This window comes from Trachemys scripta, chromosome 18 (assembly GCF_013100865.1).
Source record: "Trachemys scripta elegans isolate TJP31775 chromosome 18, CAS_Tse_1.0, whole genome shotgun sequence".
Taxonomy (NCBI): domain Eukaryota; kingdom Metazoa; phylum Chordata; order Testudines; family Emydidae; genus Trachemys; species Trachemys scripta.
In genome coordinates, this window is record NC_048315.1 from 3982290 (window position 1) to 4000710 (window position 18421).

Consider the following 18421-nt stretch of genomic DNA (forward strand, 5'->3'; position numbering starts at 1 on the left):
TTTGGATTAGTCTATCTGCAGTTGGGACGCAGCCCCACACTGAGATCTCTGCTCCTCTCTAACATTGCTTGATTCAGTTCCAAGCTTGCTCACTCCTGCTGAAGGAAACCATTGTTGCCTTTTAGCCTAGCTGTGTTAATGAAAAACCAAGGCTGGGGGAAGCAGGTCAGAGGTGATGCTGGTCCTATAGCTTGTAAATCTGGCCTCCCCCCATGTTCACAGGGTCAGTGCTGGGGATTTCATTCAATGTATAAGCCATTGTACCCTTACACGGCCTTGCTTTGTTCTCTTGCTTTCCCTGCTAGCTGCATTTCTACCTCCGGCCTTCACCTGGTGAATTGAACATTAATTTGGCATCTGATTTCTCTCTGCGTGAAAGGTTTTGCCTTCTGGGACTTTCTGCATTCAAACAGACTCAGCCTCTGCCACTTTCTTTCCCCCCGTCCTGTGTTAGGATTGCCCTTTATTCCCTAACATCATTTGTATTCTGGTCATTCTCACAGTGACCTTTGCTACAGGTTACTCAGCCATAGACATTTCTTACTACACAAGTCTGTGCCAGGTACTGGGAGTCCAACTCCCTGTTCCTGCACTGTGGGGCGAACGACTGCAGTGATTCAAAGCGTCTCAGTGCATGAATCACATGCAAGCAGAATTCTGAGCTGACCCCTGCACTACAGTGCAGAGAGGGGCAGGTATTTCTACTACTGTCCCATCTGTCCCTAGGCTGAACAGGGGGAGATGAAACAGCAGTTAGTGTGTCTGCACCCATCTCCAGGAGGGCTATGTTACTCATTGCAGATAGCTCAGTGGTTTGAGCAGTGGCCTGCTAAACTCAGGGTTGAGAGTTCAATCCTTGAGGGGGCTTTTTAGGAATCTGGGGCAAAAATCTGTCTGGGGATTGGTCCTGCTTTGAGCAGGGGGTTGGACTAGATGACCTCCGGAGGTCCCTTCCAACCCTGATATTCTATGATTCAATTGTTCTGAGTTTAGACTAGATCGAAGATTGACCTGGACGAAGAAGCTGGGAGTTCAGATTAGGTGACGGGGTTTTGTGGATCTCATCTACTCAAGACTTAGTAAAGGATTTCTTAACCAGCCGTCACTGTAATTCATTAAACCCTCACACTCACTGGAGGGAGCCGGAGAAGAATCCCAGCACGGCGTCACACACATGGACCCGGTTGCAACCATGTGCCACTTCTGTAGTAAGCCAGCTAAGCAACGATAGCCAAGGGCAGTTCAAGACCTATTGCTAACACGTGAGCATGGCTCAGTGATGGGGATGCAGCGGCTTAAGGGGAGAGATGTTGGTTTCAGGATGAGCCAGTTTGTTGGAATGGGACTCAGTCTAACGAACTGGAGACCGTTGTATTCGTTTCCAATACCAGTTAGCGATGATAGAGCAGGTTGTGCTGCGTGCGTCGCTCTGGCTTGAAAATCCAGAAGAAAAGTGGGTTGCTAGTAATGTGTCCATTGGGGTGCATAGCACCAAATGCATAGTTACGAGATCCAGCCATACATTTTCCGGATGATACTTTTCTTGGATCATGCTGGGGTGACTAGAAACTAGTAACATCAGGACAATCTGGAAGCAACCCCTGAGATCAATGAAACAACTGAATGTTTATGCATAAAAATGTACTGCATCAAAATGCTGGATTCCAAAAGGGTGAAAGAAGATTTCTTTACGCAACATGCCTGGTGAACGCTAGAGAATGCCACACAAAGTGCGTGTGTCAGTTTGCTCCAGCCATTGCTGGGTGATTCTATAAACCCTTTCCAACAAAGCAGCACTTACCCTCCGTTTGCTTTATGTTGCATTACAGGAGAGTCCCAGATCAAGTTCTGAAATGTAAATAGTGCTCTAGTATAACATGGGAGGCACACGGCACATTCAGGGAAAACTCTGTATTTTGACCAAGCAGTGGAACATAAAAGACATGAACAAATACTTCTCAGGCTCAGGAAACAGTGAACCATTGGTAACGTTTGAGCGTCTCTGTCAGTGCATCAGTCCCCATTCTCTGCAAGTGTTGTACAATCTGACCATCAGCCGCGTTGGGGACTTGCCCTACTGGCTCCGTCATACTGCTGTAGAAGGGATCAGCATAATTCGTGCAATGAATGCATGAGTGCTGGGCCCTCACCCAACCTGTTAAAACAGGAACAATCAGGGGTCCTAAACAGAACACTCTGACTTCACCATAATGCCAAGAGAAGTGGTCCTTGACGTGCTAGCAGAATGGATGAGCATCCTGTTTCACCCCAGCATCACCCTTCTTAGAGCACCCAACCATGGCCTCATGCTGAAGTCCACTAATCCCAGTCTTCACACTGCTGCACCTAGCCATTACCGGTCAGGAGCCAGACTACAACCCCCACTAGCAGGACTGCAACGGCCACAGCCAGAGCTAGCCCGCGACGGCAGATCAGCTCCTTCCCCGACAAGACCTTCTCTCCTGGAGAGATGGAGCCTGGTGCAGAGTCCTCCTGCCGGATGAGCTGGCGATCTGGCTGGCTCTCGCTCCTGGAGACAGGATCAGGCAAAACCACCACATTCTGGATGGCCGTTTCAACTGTGAAATACTCTGTGGGGCAGATAAATTAGGTTACACGTGGGAGGTTGGAACAGGCAGGGTCTGAGCTGGAAAACAAGCTACAGAGCTTGAAAGCCAGTGGTTCCCAGCCACTCGCCCCATGGCTGGGACAGGCACTGGTGACAGATCGTCCTAACCCTCCTTTCCTTACCTGGAGGAGCCTGGCCTTCGTTTGTCTGCTTTGAGAGAGAGCGGTGTTAGGAGCAGCAGCCGTTGGAGCGCTACTCCAGATGAGGCCATGCAAAACTGAATGGGAAGCAGTGGGGGAGGGCTGGCTGACATAACAGAGGTCTGATTCAGTCCCAGCTGGCGTAGGTGGGAGCCACGCTCGGAATCAGGCCCTCTGTATGCCAGGCTAGGTCCCGTCCCTGCCAAAGGCTAGAGCTGCAGCTCTCAATCTCTGTCTTCCCGCCAGGCGAAGGGCCTTGTTAGACACTGTATGCCTGGAGACCACCACTTAGGGTAGGAGGGACATGTGTGAGCAAGACCACGCTCACACACAGAGGTATTGCTGCTAGTCTGCTACGAGACCATGAAGCTCTGATATCAGTGGGGCCCTGCCCTGCCCTGTTCCAGGGGAAAACCCACCCTCATGCACAGGGTCCATCCCCAATCTGCTGCACTGCTCAAGCTCCCACAGTCCACCCGCTGAATAGCATCGGGCCACAGGGTACATTACTTTGGCACTTAACCCCACACGTGCCTTATGCAAAACCAGGCTCTTCCTGGCTGTGCAGAGGGGCTGGCTCCATGGAATGTGGCAATAGAAGGCACAGAGCCTCTCTGTATTACAGGCATTACTGGCACGTCCTGTTGGCATTAGCTCAGGGGGCATCAGAGAACTGCAGCCCCCTCCCCAAGTCCCAGCCTACAGCCACGTACCTGAATCGCCTGTTTCATCAGCTCCAGCAAGATTGGAGGACACTGCTACCGGCTGCTCTTTGAGCCCTGCTCGGATTTGAGCCTAAGATAATAAAAAGAGCGAGGTCAGAATCGCCATGGACCCTGTACAGACAACAGTGCAACCAGCCAGGGACACACGGCGGGATGAACATACCACCAAAAACCCTACCACCATCAAGCCCGACACTAAACACGGTGTTCGCTGTGGGCAGAGGACGAGGGAACAAACCACACATGACAGAGGTTTAATCATGTTGCCTAATGCACTCAGCTACTCCAGGGATGAGACAGGAGAAGAGACGGTACAGAATGGGACTGAAAGTTGCCAGAAGAGCAGAAGGGCTTGTTGCGCCGACAACTGCCCATCCTGTTGATGTTGCAATGGAGACAGTTAAATATTCCACGTGGTTTAGATGTTCTCTAGAACTAGGAGTCTAATTGCACCTTTGCCATTGAGCTGCTGTCTTCGGAGAGTCACTTTACCTCTGACTCTCCATTTCCCCATCAATAAAATGGGGTTAATGTAGACAATAAAGGAGTTGGGAAGCTTAAGTCATTGAAGCTCCCTTCATCGAAGGCCCTTCACATTTGAAAAGTACTTTGAGGTCCCTGAAAGGAAAGCCCTAGAGATGAGCCGGTAAGAGGAATCACGGGGAATCTTTCCTCTAGTTTCCTATACACTGGAGAAGATCTCCAATCCCAGGAGAGACTTTCAGTGCAGACACAGGCAAATACTGCAAGCCCAGAGAGCTGCAATGGAAAGCAGGGATCACTTCTTAAACTCTTTCAGCCCCACAACGGCCCCCTAGGCAACCAGAGCCACAGTACAGGATGCAGTGGAAGACTCCACAGAAACAATACTGACAGGGGCCCAAGGGGAGAACTCGGACGCATCTTAGACACCCTGTCCTGACAGCATGATCTAAAGCGAAATGGCTCTTTGGTTGGGTGTCTTGGGATCCTTCCAGCTGGCAGGCGACTACTCAGGTAAGCTAATAACGTTATACACACACTCCCACCCAGCTCCACTGATCCTGGAGAGAGCCAGCCTTTTGTTATTCAGGTGTCCTTCCAACCCCTCAGACTCTCCCGAACTGCCTCCAAGACCACAAGGCCATTACTTCTAATGGGACAATCCTTCAGGCTGGAGACTGTTCTGCAGGGAATAATCCTGCCCTGCCCCAGAGCTAGGCTAGACAGGATCCAAGCCGACCTGCCCAGCTCGGATTTCTAAGTCTTCAGCTGGAACATGGGAATTCCATGATCAACAAGTGACTCTGAACCCAGGACCCTTCTGCTGCCTCCTTTTCAGGTTTATAACCAGTGAACTGCAGGCGTTCACCCCCCAGCAATCCTGCCGGGAAGCAGTTCTTGAACCACCGAACCAGAGGGACAGATTGTGCAGTTACACCAGTACAGTACCCTGGAGGTCTGTGATTTGCACTAGTGCAAGATTTGACCCACGGTCTTTGGAAGCAACTAAAGAGAGAGTGTGAATCTTACCTCCTCTGCAGCTTTCTTCCAGTCCATGCGCAAGACAAAAATCAAGAAGGAAAGGGCTTGGAAGAAGATGCAGACAGCCATCCCTATCCAGAGGCCTGGAGCAAAGGGAAATCCAGGTCAGTGGTAGCACTTCCATAGACTTGAATGGGAATCTGCATTTGACTCCACATGTCTAGTTGGTTTCCTAATACTTCAGACCTGATCCCGAGATAGACATGCACAACTTGTAATCAAGTCCCATTAGTAAGCCTGGAAGACCTCCTCCTATGTTAACTGGAGGCAATGTTTAGTGCATCTTTTAATCACAGAACAGACACTGTGCCGAGTTCTCGTCCTGCTTACCTGGGTTAGCTCCATAAAGTTGAATTTGTGTTACTAAGTCAGCACACAAATACAACTCGATTTCTTTGGAGTTGAACTCCAGTTTTCTGAAGGCAATGGAGAAGAACTTGGCTCAGTGTCCGTTCCTTTCAAATTGCTGGACCCAAGACACGACACAAATGCTGGAGTCGGAGGGAGGTTTCCATCCTTTGGAGGCCCCTGCAGAAAGCAGCTGCTTAGCCGAGCCCAGACTCAGTCATATGCGCAAGTCCCATTGCAGTCATTAGAACTGAAACATGTGTCGCGGAGCTGGGGCCCTGGGGAGGTTAAACCTGGGAGCAGACGTGGACAGCTAGTGGACCCAGCTCTCCGCACGTCGCGGCCAACGGCAAGACTCCTACAGACTTCAACAGGTGCAGGACTGAGCCCAATATAAGCAGTGACAGTCAATTGAACTAGTCAGGATATTCAGCCTCCCTCGCGCTCAGCGCCAGCCACACACGTACCTAGTACCCCGAGCTTGGCGGCGAACATCAGCGAGATTCCAATGGGGAAGCCGATGACGTAATACCCGATGGCATTGGCGATGGCGCCGATCTTCTGTTTCCCGGTCCCTCCCAGCACGCCGCCGCACGTAGCCTATGGAAACATGCACGAGTCAGAGCCATGTTTGCTGGCCTCTGGCATGTAGTGGGAACCTGATGGACCCGGGGGGAGAGGGGAGCTTGGTAGCTATTAACAAGGCAATACTGCAGTGTGAGCCCACAGAGCCGAGAGGGGCTGACGTCCCATTTCACAAATTTCCCTCCAACGAGGAGCTTGTATATAAAGATTCCTGCCTGAGCTAGTATCAAAAGTAGCAGATCAGTGCACATAATATCAAGCTGCCCTCAGATACCAAGAGGCGTAGCAGCTGGTACACCTGTCCTTGTGAGTGTTCTGGATCTGCTATTCTGTATGCAGCAGTGGGCACCCCAATGTTTCCATGGGGTGGAGAACTGGTGGGTGCGAAAAGATCTGAAAGTACCACATCAATGGCCGTACCTTGGTGCTATCGGGAGCTTGTGTGTGCTCAGCACCTCCCAAAATCAGGCCATGTGTTTAGGTGTCTAAATAGGAATCAAAGCACTCGCGTAAGTCATCCAAGTTAGGCAACTTTGACTCCAGATTTTTAAACCTTTAGGTGGCAGGAGCTGGGACGTCCTGGTTGTAACAACAAGTGATGGCTACAAGCACCCTGGGGTTTAAAGTGCCCCATGATGCTACAGGCTGCTGCTTTCAGATGCAGCTGGAATTTTTTCCCTTTAATTTTAGCAGACTGCAGGGAAGCGTCAAAGGACGCAAGACAATAGAAAATGCCAGCCAGTTCCAATCAAGAGTATGTAGCTTGGTGCACTAAAATACTCACTGCTATTGCATCAAGCAAGTGGAAGGGAGCAAATATCAGCATCACCTTCGACACCAAGGTAATAATCTCTCTGTTGGGAGAAAGATGTAATGATCAGTCTGGAGCGTGATATAAGCAGCATGGCTGAACGCAGGGCAGGAAGCAAGGAACTCCTCGTTTCTAATCCTAGCTCGGACACCGGCTCGCCGCCACTTATGGACAAAGTCACCATGAGCCTGATCCAAAGCCCAACAACAATCAGTGGGACTCTTTCTACTGCCTTTAGGTCGGGCTGAGTTAGTGGTGCTGTAGTGTTTCACACTGGAACCCATGCTACCCAATGGCTTCCTGTGCTGGGGAGATTCTCTGGGGGGTGGGCTTGCTAGATCTAGGATAACACGCCCCATCCTCAACTGGCTGCTTCTCAGTCTGTCCCTCATACTCAGCAACTGGAAAACAACAGTTCCAGAAAAGCCCTTTAAGTTAAATAATTGTCTTTGATGGAATCAGATTACCCACTTGTCGCTGGTGAAGATATAGCCCACTACGTCCTTCAAGGATCCCAGTAGGGCACCGACCACCACAGCAAACACTCCTGGAAGACAGTCAAGCAACAGCGGATTTGATCAAGATAGGTGCCACGTTGTTCTCCTCTCCTGGGCTGCTGTTTGGGGCCAAGATCTCTGGGCTGTTGGTAACATGTTTAGTATCAAGGGGTAGCCGTGTTAGTCTGAATCTGTAAAAAGCAACAGAGGGTCCTGTGGCACCTTTGAGACTAACAGAAGTACTGGGACCCGGGGGGAGTCTTCTTGCATCTGAAGTGAGGTTCTTACCCATGAAAGCTTATGCTCCCAGTACTTCTGTTAGTCTCAAAGGTGCCACAAGACCCTCGGTAACATGTTTGTTCACTGTTTAATACAGTGTAGGCCTGATCTTCCATAGAGGAGCTTAACTGAGCCTTCTTTACTGAGGAGTACAGTCCAAATAAGGCCTGCATGTGACCCACCTTCACAAAGAAATTAAAAAAATAAAAAGTGACAGTCCCCATTTCCAAGGAATTTGAAGGCTATACTTTAACAGCGACACCCTCTTTTCCCCCCAAAACCCTCAACCCACTGTCAAAACCCCATAAAAAAAATCAGCCTGAAATTTAGTAGGGCTGTCAAGTGACTACATTTTTTAATCACGATTAATTTTTTTAATCCCACTGTTAAACAATGATAGAATACCATTTAAATAAATATATTTGGATGTTTTCTACATTTTCAAATATACTGATTTCAATTACAACACAGAATACAAAATGTACAGCGCTCACTTTCTATTTATTTTTTATTACAAATATTTGCACTGTAAAAAAACCAAAAGAAATATTCAATTCACCTAGTACAAGTATTGCAGTGCAATCTACCATGAAAGTTGAACTTACAGATGTAGAATTATGTAAAAAAAAAAAAAACCTGCATTCAAAAATAAAACAATATAAATTTTAGAGCCTGCAAGTCCACTCAGTCCTACTTCGTGTTCAGCCAATCACTAAGACAAACAAGTTTGTTTACATTTGCAGGAGATAATGCTGCCTGCTTCTTGTTCACAATGTCACCTGAAAGGGAGAACAGGCATTCACACGGCACTGATGTAGCCAGCATTGCAAGGTATTTTTATTTACATGCCAGATGCGCTAAAGATTCGTATGGCCCTTCATGCTTCGGCCACCAGTCCAGGGGACATGCATCCATGCGGATGACAGGTTCTGCTCAATAACAATCCAAAGTAGTGTGGACCGACGCATGTTCATTTTCATTATCAGAATCAGATGCCGCCAGCAGAAGATTGATTTTCTTTTTTGGTGATTTGGGTTCTGTAGTTTCTGCATCTAAGTGTTACTCTTTTAAGACTTCTGAAAGCATGCTCCACCCCCCCATCCTGATCAGATTTTGGAAGGCACTTCAGATTCTTAAACCTTAGGGTGAGTGCTATCTTTAGAAATCTCACATTGGTACCTTCTTTGTGTTTTGTCAAATCTGCAGTGAAAGTGTTCTTAAAATGAACAACATGTGCTGGGCCATCATCCGAGACTGCTAGAACATGAAATGTATGGCAGAATGCAGGTAAAACAGAGCAGGGGCCATACAATTCTTCCCCAAGGAGTTCAGTCACAAATTTCATACATTATTTTTTTTAACGAGCATCATCAGCATGGAAGCATGTCTTCTGGAATGGTGGCCGAAGCAAGAAGGGGCATATGAATGTTTAGCATATCTGGCATGCAAATACCTTGCAATGCCAGCTACAAAAGTACCATGCAAAGCCTGTTCTCACTTTCTGATGACACTGTAAATAAGAAGAGGGCAGCATTATCTCCTGTAAATGTACACAAACTTGTTTGTCTTAGAGATTGGCTGAACAAGACGTAGGACTGAATGGACTTCCAGGCTCTAAAATTTTACACTATTTTGTTTGAGTGCAGTTATGTAACAAAAACAAAATCTACATTTGTAAGTTACACTTTCAGGATAAAGAGATTGTACTACAGTACTTGTATGAGGTGAATTGAAAATACTATTTCTTTTATCATTTTTACAGTTCAAATATTTGTAATCAAAAATAATATACACTTTGATTTCAATTACAACACCCAATACAGTATATATGAAAATGTAGAAAAACATCCAAAATATTTAATACATTTCAACTGCTATTCTATTGTTTAACAGTGCAATTAAAACTGTGGTTAATCTCGATTAATTTTTTTTTAGTTAATCGCTTGAGTTAACTACGATTAATTGACAGCCCTAAAATTGAGGTTGGACATTAGGAAAATCTTCCTACTGTCAAGGAAGTTAAGCACTGGAACAAATTGCCTAGAGAAGTTGTGGAATCTCCATCGTTGGAGGTTTTTAAGACAGGTTAGACAAACATCAGTCAGGGATGGTCTAGATAACTTAGTCCTGCCTCTGCCTGTGGGGTAGACTAGATGACCTATCGATGTCTCTTCCAGCCCTACATTTAGTTGAGTCACAGCAACATCCAGTACAGGTATAATATCAAGTTTAAAAGGGAGACTCTACATGGTAAATTCTCAGAGGCGGGGATTTTAAAGTGCTTAGTACGTATTGTTGATAGATTGGAACAAATGGCTGTAATTTAGGCTTCATAAAAAAAAAAAAAACCTGTCTGGGGCAGGGTACAAAACCTAGTATCCGCAGAAATGTTTTTAGGGTCAGATTTTCAAAAGAGTTGAACAATGGCAAATTCCTCCCCCAACCCCTACATGAAACAATCTTGCTGCAGTTTTGCACCCGCCGCCCTTTTGAAAAACTGCCCTTTAATTATTTTTTTGAACCGTGAGAGGATTGTCTCCCATCCCCCTTAATTTAAGAAGTTCTCTTCTATGCTGGAGCACTGCCCCACTGCACAAGCCCTGTGCTGCTGGGTTAGGCCCAGACAGGGGAAGTGGCTATGAAGAGAGACCAGTCTAGTTTAATCAGCTGCAAACTGATATTACACAGAGTCACCAATGGTGAAAAGGAAATTAAGCCTTTGTAACAGAGTAGTTAACAGGGAAGGAATTTTTCTCCTCTTGGTGCTGTCCCCTTAAGGGCCACCAGGAAAACCTCACTCCAGCAGGCACTGGAGAGAGAACATGCCCACCTGTGCACAGCAGTGCTGTTATACAGGATTTCTTTGCCTGCTCTGCATTGCCTGCTCCCAAGGCGTTGCCAACTCGGACCGTGGCAGCCACGCTGAAGCCCAGTGGCACCTAAGCACAAGGAAACAGATGAGACCATGTGTTTGTGGTTGGAGTCTGTTCGACCATGATCATGACAGGATGCCAATGGCTGGCAGAGCCTGCAGCAATCTAGCTCTCCCCTTGCAGGAAGGATCGGTACAAACCAGCATAACTTGCACCCTGTCACCTCTTCATACTGTCTATGACCCTCCCAAGCTATCTATGCCCTGGGGTAAGTACTGCAGCATGCTGGAAAGGCAGCAAGTCCTCACTGATTTGAAGAATTTTCCTGCTGGGTTTAGCATCCATGACTGTTGGAGTAATAGCACAGACATAAGGGAAGTGCAACAGGCAGGGGCTGCGCTAGCTTCTTCAATGCACCAATCAGAGGCAGCACCCTCTTATTCCAGACCTGTAGTGCCTCCCATGTCAGTTCTGCCAACGCACCTCAGTCCTGATGTGCATTAAAAAGCCCCTGCCATTCCAGACCTCGGAACCACCCCCCACAAGCCCCGGGTTCGCCAATACATCTGCGCCTCGACAGGCAGCAGCCCCTGCTATGCCAGTCTTCTGCTCCCTACCAATGGCTCTGCCAACCCTCCTCCGTCTTGCAGTGCCACTTGCTATTCCAATCTTGGGACCCTCGAGGTCTCGATGCGCCTCGATCCGGACACGAAGCGTGTCTCGCAAGCTCGGGCTCTTACCATGTACGCTGCAGTGAACAGTTCGTAGATTACTGACTGTGTTCCCAGCTCCACCATACTGATCAGACCTAGGAAAGAGGCACAGCTTTTGTTTTGCAAACGAGAATGAAAAGAGACCCTCACTCCTGGGGGAAGACATTAATGGGTTGTGATCTGACAGCAGCCGTGGAGGAGCAGCCTACCAAACCCAGGACAGGATGACAGGCTGGAGTTGCCTCTGGGGGCATCATGAAGGTCTGCTCAGCCACCTGGGATGGTCCCCAAAACACACGAACAGGAGACTCCTGCTAATGTGGGGAAGGGAACAGGTATTCGTAGAGGGCTCTTTCACCTGCAAGAAAGCTCCCAATCTCAAAGGTCCACCACTCGATACACTTCATGAGCATGCCGGGCACGGCCAGCTGAATGAAAGATCCCCAGTCCTGGAGACATTCCCTGGTCCAGCCTGCAACAACAAGCAGGGAGGGATAAGGAAGATGGAGTAACTGCCTCCCTCGGTCCCCGCAGGACGCTGGAGTTGTAATCGCCACAGGCGGCAGCTCAGCATGACCGAGGAGAGCAGCCACGAGCCCCACAGTAGAACTCCACGGGCCCCAGGCCAGCCATTTCTGCAGTCCCATGCATTGGTGTAACGTGCTCAGAGTGACTGAACTCAGGGCCATGCTTAGGCATGATCCAGAGGCCACAATCCCCCCCATGCTCCCCGCACTGTGCACGAGTCTCAGATGAAGAGGCTGAGGGGAAATCCTCTGGCAGCAGCTAACACATTTGCACCTTGAATACAAAATCTACAGGCCTGGCTTCCAGGGCATCAGAAACCAAGGCCAGGCTCCCCTCTGTTCTAACAGCCGCAGGACCAGCCTAGTAACATATAACAGGACGGAGACCTACGCTACCTCCCCAGGTCTTGACGTGTATTTTCTTCCACCACACGTACAGGAAGAGGAGAACAGCCTGGGTGTATTGGGAAACAGTGTTGGACCAGGCAGAGCCCCTGCAGAGAGAGGGTTGAATGGTTACAAGGGGCACATCTATTAAACTGGGGATCATTCCCTCCCCCACCCCTATGTATTTTCTCTGCATGGATTCAAAGAACAGGATAAGCTGGCATTTGATCAGGTTTGAGGCAGGGGAAGCTTTTGCACACAGCTCTGCTAATGCACTGGGAGCGATATGCAGAACCCACCCGCTGTTCCAGTCCTGGCTCTCTCCAGCCGCAGCTTTCCCAATGCACCTGCATGCTGAGCGGTAGCCCCTAGTTAAACCATAACTCAGCTCAGCAAGGCACTCGCGTGTGCAATCCGGTGACACATCTTGGCAAGCCTGTGTGCCACTGCCCTGGACCGAAGGGACTCGCCTGTGATGAAGTGTAGCATCATGATGGCCTTCTAGGAGCACATGGCCCTCAATAATAGTGATGCCAAACAGGCGTTTCCATTGGCAATCATGGCTGATTCAATTCTCTACAGGCTGGGTGCACCCACGGACAGAGACCAGCGCTACCAAGTCAGGGAACACCCATGAGAGAACAGGTCCCAGGATCTTTGCTAAAACCCAGCGACCAGGAGTCTCTGGCCCCGTTCATACTCACACTACTCCCAGCTTCAGTGCATACAGGAAGAAGGCGTTCATGGCCACGTTGAGGAGATTGGCTGCAACACCCGTCACGATCTGAGGCAAGATGATTGCCTGGAAGGGAGAGTGAGTGTCTTTGAAAGAGAGTTTCCCAAGTGCCACAGCCGGATCCCCAACTGCTGGGACCAGTTTAGGAACCCAGCAGCCATTTCTAAGTGTAACAGCATCATTTGGGAGGGAATTAAGCCACCTACAGGGCCCCAGGAGGCAGCCAGGCTGATATCTCCTGACCAGACAGAATTTTCAGCCAGGTCCAGCTGAAGGCAAGATAATGCTGAAGGCGAAGAGGAGACCTGAAGGCAGCAGAACCTGCCATTTGGGAGGCCAACACTGAAATCAACAATTAGTGCACAAAAGTTCCTAAGCGGACGGGGATGGAACTGGGCCTTCCATCACCCGCTCTCTCTCCACCCCTCAAAGGCCCTGTATTGGACAGATTCATCTCTCCAGCCAACGAGGCTTCATCAGCTCCCTCTAGAGCTCACCAAAGCAGCTCTGACCTTGAAAGAGGGACAGCGAGTGCCAGGAAACGCTGCGCTCCCACCATCGTAGGGGACAAATCCTCTGCCGTGTTTCCCAGGCTGTGCCTCCAGCAGGGAGGGATTGAGCTGTGACCCTCTGCTTTCGCGATGGTCAGAAAGACACATTTCAATCTGTGTCCCACAGTCTAACTAGTTATACAACTAGCAGGAGCCCTACCTGGCTTTGTAAATATCTTGTCTGCAGCTGGTACAGAAACGCTGCCTGCAAGACAGAGAGAGTTAGGTTCCATTTCATTAGAGCCACCTTGAGGACATACAGGGCTTCCCACAAATTGCTTTTTACCATAACTTAGTGGGGATCCAGGGATTAGACACCCCACTGTCAGTCCTGGGGCAGGCGTGGGTTACAATTAAGGTCACAGACAACAAGATTCCTCTCTTCTTCAGCCACCCCAACTCCCTGTCCAAAGCACTGTGACATGACCAAATACACTGCAGCAGGTCCCTACGCCCTGCTTTGTTTTAATGCTTCTAGTTCAGCTGCTGAGCCCTTAATGTTAGCAAAGTTCAGCCATTTGTTTTCCCTTCTCCCCCACACTGGCTGGGTGTCTTGCTCTCCTGCTGTTTGGAGCAGTGCCCTTTCCTCAGTTGGGCCCCGAACATCTCCTCTCACACAGGGATGAGGTGATGGTCTCCGAACTGCAGAGAGACCTCCTGGGCCTTACCATTCAGGATGAAGGAACCCAAGAGCCTCAGAGAAAGTGGACAGAGCATGGACTTGTGAACAGACTGTGCTCCAAAGCCCCAGAACACATCTAGTAGAACGTGGTACTCAGATGGCCAGGAAGGCACTTTGTCCAACCCAGGCCTGTTCTGACCCCTTGCCATGTGCCTAGCAGCTACTAATGTGTGTGAAATCAAGCAGATTGCAGGTGCCTCTATCGCCCACGGAGACCTCAGATCCCAGTGCTCCTAGGAGATAATTTAATATGCAAAGGTGCTGCCTGCAAAAACTACAGATTCCAGCATGCAACACTCAGTCTGAGTGACTAGAGGGAAGGTTGCATGGTAGGACCTGTAGTCTCGGGGGGCTGCACCTCTGTATTAAAGATTAAGATAAAGTGGGGCACATTGTCAAAACCCCATAATTCACACAGGCCTCTCATGTTCTGCGGAGCAGGGAGCACATCCCGTTACCCAGAAAGGTGAAGTGCACAATAACCTTAGCCGCAACTTACGGGAAGGGCTGGGATAAAGATCATCACGTAAATCTGGGTTAACCTGGAAAAACAATATGATTTCCATCCAGTTAACTGTACAGTAAGAGAAGAACCAAACCAAGCAAGTGTGCACCCAAAATCCCCCTCTGCTTTCTACTATACGTCTTTGCCTGGTAATCCACCGGCAGCCCGGGGCTCCTTGCACACAGGGACAAGTAGGGGACAGACATTATAAGGTAAAAAGAACAGGAGTACTTGTGGCACCTTAGAGACTAACAAATTTATTAGAGCATAAGCTTTCGTGGGCTACTGCCCACTTCTTCAGATGCATATAGAATGGAACATATATTGAGGAGATATATATACACACATACAGAGAGCATAAACAGGTGGGAGTTGTCTTACCAACTCTGAGAGGCCAATTAAGTAAGAGAAAAAAAAACTTTTGAAGTGATAATCAAGCTAGCCCAGTACAGACAGTTTGATAAGAAGTGTGAGAATACTTACAAGGGGAGATAGAGTTAATGTTTGTAATGGCTCAGCCATTCCCAGTCCTTATTTAATCCTGAGTTGATTGTGTCTAGTTTGCATATCAATTCCAGCTCAGCAGTCTCTCGTTGGAGTCTGTTTTTGAAGTTTTTCTGTTGTAATATAGCCACCCGCAGGTCTGTCACTGAATGACCAGACAGGTTAAAGTGTTCTCCCACTGGTTTTTGAGTATTATGATTCCTGATGTCAGATTTGTGTCCATTAATTCTTTTGCGGAGAGACTGTCCTGTTTGGCCAATGTACATGGCAGAGGGGCATTGCTGGCACATGATGGCATATATCACATTGGTAGATGTGCAGGTGAACGAGCCCCTGATGGTATGGCTGATGTGATTAGGTCCTATGATGATGTCACTTGAATAGATATGTGGACAGAGTTGGCATCGGGCTTTGTTACAAGGATAGGTTCCTGGGTTAGTGGTTTTGTTCAGTGATGTGTGGTTGCTGGTGAGTATTTGCTTTAGGTTGGGGGGTTGTCTGTAAGCGAGGACAGGTCTGTCTCCCAAGATCTGTGAGAGTAAAGGATAATCTTTCAGGATAGGTTGTAGATCTCTGATGATGCGCTGGAGAGGTTTTAGTTGGGGGCTGAAGGTGACAGCTAGTGCTGTTCTGTTATTTTCTTTGTTGGGCCTGTCTCCCCTTGTAAGTATTCTCACACTTCTTATCAACCTGTCTGTACTGGGCTAGCTTGATTATCACTTCAAAAGTTTTTTTTCTCTTACTTAATTGGCCTCTCAGAGTTGGTAAGACAACTCCCACCTGTTCATGCTCTCTGTATGTGTGTATATATATCTCCTCAATATATGTTCCATTCTATATGCATCCGAAGAAGTGGGCTGTAGTCCACGAAAGCTTATGCTCTAATAAATTTGTTAGTCTCTAAGGTGCCACAAGTACTCCTGTTCTTCTTTTTGCGGATACAGACTACTACTCTGAAACCTGTCATTATAAGATAAGTGACTTGGAAAATTGTATGGTGTCTAAACAGGTCTCTCTCTTAATCCAGTGCTGGAGAAGGATGCTGGAGTGAAAGCCCTGGTGACAGCAGTCTTCTCAATGCAGAGAGCAGGTGTAGCAGGGCATCAGCAGTGTAGGTGCTCCTATCCCAGCAAGCTGACTCAGTCATGACCTGGAAGGGACAGAGGGGCATGGAGTCTAAGTGGCTCATTCCACTCTGCTGATCTGCTAAGAAGGGAGGCAAGTCTGGTTCTTTGGCTCCCAGACTGACTAAACAGGGCTTGTGGGGCCTGTCGTCACCATTCAGGGTCTCCTGAAGTCCTGGTGTGGACTCCACAATCACGGAAGAGCCTGCTGAATATGCTGGAGTGGTCGTCAGGATCAACAGGGGAGTCAGAATAGGGGCAGAGCCTGAACTGCTGAGAGGCAGGGACAGGACAGGATTAGATATCACGCTAGACCTGGAGACTTCCGGGTCCTGTCTGAAGAGCAGCAGGATCTGCTCGGTGTTGACGAAGAGAGCCCAGCAGGGGAAGCAGCAAAGCAGCAGGATGAGGGTGCCACGCTGCAAGATGATCCCCACCCGCTTCATGTTCTTACCGCCGTACGTCTGGGGAAGAGAAGTGGTACCAAGAGGTGAGTTATCCGTGGCAAGAGGTGTATGAGGAAATAGGGTTAGATCAGTGGTCCACAAACTTTGTACCTCATTTCACCCCCCTTACCCTTGTCTGTGCTCCCCTCCAGCCCCCCCCAGGGCCAGGAGTGGGGCCGTGGCTCCGGGAGGGGAGATGCAGATGGGTAAGGAGGCCAAGGTTTCGGCCACAGCTCGGGCACGGGGCCAGCAGCAAGGGCAACAGCTGGGGCGCAGGGCCGGCAGCCAGGCTGGGTGGCTCTCCCTCCCCGCCCCCGCATGGGGGCTGGCCCGGGCCCCAGCTGCGCTCTCCCGAACATTCCTTGGTGCCCCACAGATTGGGGACCTCTGGGTTAGATAAATGTGGGGGAGGGGAGGTCATTTAACCGACCTTGCTGCAAGGCAAGACTTTATAAAAAAAGGCCTCAAGCTTGTCACCAGGGTCAGAGATGGTCTGTCAGCAGGTCCCAGCAGGGACTGTCAAGAAATTACATATGGGCCAGACCAAGATTCACCAATGCCAATAGGAGTCTCTTAACCTCAAAGGATTTGGATCAGCCCCATACGTTGCTAACCCCCTCCATTTGGTGGGGGGCAGCCCCCCTGGATCTGCAGCGACGGGGGGAGGAGATGTGCTCTGAGGACCAACCGGGCTGTGAAGCAGCCAAATGGAAGGGTGAGATGATGATTGTCAGTTCTCAACCCTCCTTCCCCCCCGACATCCCCAGAAGGAAAACCTCTACAGGTGCAAGACACAACCAAAGGGAACAAGTAAACGAGCCGGCCATAGGGCAGTTCCCCACCTGGGACATTAGGGTGTCGCATGCCGATGCTAAGCCAGAGCCAACTGAGATGCCGGTAACATTGATAACCTGGAGATGAGAGCACAAAGAGACAAAGCAACCCATCAGGGAAGGAGAAAGCTCTGGCTGAAAGGCAGGCTCAGAAAAAGAGCAGCTGGATTTTTTCCCCCAAGGGGATGGAGGTGCAGTGGTGGTTTTAGGGCCTATTTTTTTAGGCTTCCAAACTTGGGTCTAGATAATAGCATATCCTCTTGTTACCAAGGAGAAGCACCAAATTTAGTGGAAGGGCTATATTTAGTTGCAAATCAACACGTTTAATGGTTACTAACTAATGAGAATAAGCCTTTCTTTCAAAAATGAACTAAAAAAGTACAATGCAAAACAAGATTGAAATAGATTGTTTTAACCGAGGTTTCCTGCTTGCGGATTTAAATACGGATTAAAACTGGTGATTTGAATCACTGTGATCCATCCATCTCACAACTGAAATGTGTAAGGGAAAACAGGGTAATACGTACGGATACAGCAAGTGTCACAGCATCTAGCTCAGCTTTCCCCAGATGGCCACAGAATATGGAGCTGACCACGCTGATCAGGAAGATCAACAACTGGGATAGGAACTGGGGTGGAAAGAAAGGAAGTATAAAAACGAGAAGGAAGCCAGTCAGACATGGGATTAGGCTGGAACAGCAGGGAGGGTATTTCATAAACTGATGCATTCAAATGAAATACATTAGAATTAATCCCAGAATAAAGTCAGTTTGATTTTGTCTGTGTGTTAGTGTTACAGTAATACTTAAACCCAGTTTGATGTGTATTTATATATTACAGTAATACTTAGTATAGTAGGAAGACAGCCTGAGACACAAGCCCTTGTCAGAGGCCTGGTATGAAGCCTAAGGCCTGAACTAAAGTAGTGGTCAAGCTTTAGGCCTCATACCAGGCCTCTGATACAAGAGCTTATGTCTCAGGCTCTCTTCCTACTACACTTAG

At 48.7% G+C, this 18421-nt stretch overlaps 1 protein-coding gene across 1 annotated transcript; it reads right to left on the reverse strand.

Annotated features, from left to right (window-relative positions):
* Window positions 1-1891: 1891 nt before the first annotated feature.
* SLC47A1 (solute carrier family 47 member 1) lies at window positions 1892-18048 on the reverse strand (the record flags this gene model as incomplete). The annotated part of the gene is given in 16 exon segments (XM_034752826.1): window positions 1892-2591; window positions 3483-3564; window positions 5007-5101; window positions 5834-5966; window positions 6736-6805; window positions 7234-7309; window positions 10369-10477; window positions 11152-11219; window positions 11483-11596; window positions 12048-12145; window positions 12743-12840; window positions 13486-13530; window positions 14507-14549; window positions 16456-16604; window positions 17429-17497; window positions 17947-18048. Coding segments are annotated over 16 exon segments (1596 nt in total), but the record flags the coding sequence as incomplete, so codon positions are not given.
* Between the last annotated feature and the right edge of the window lie 373 nt (window positions 18049-18421).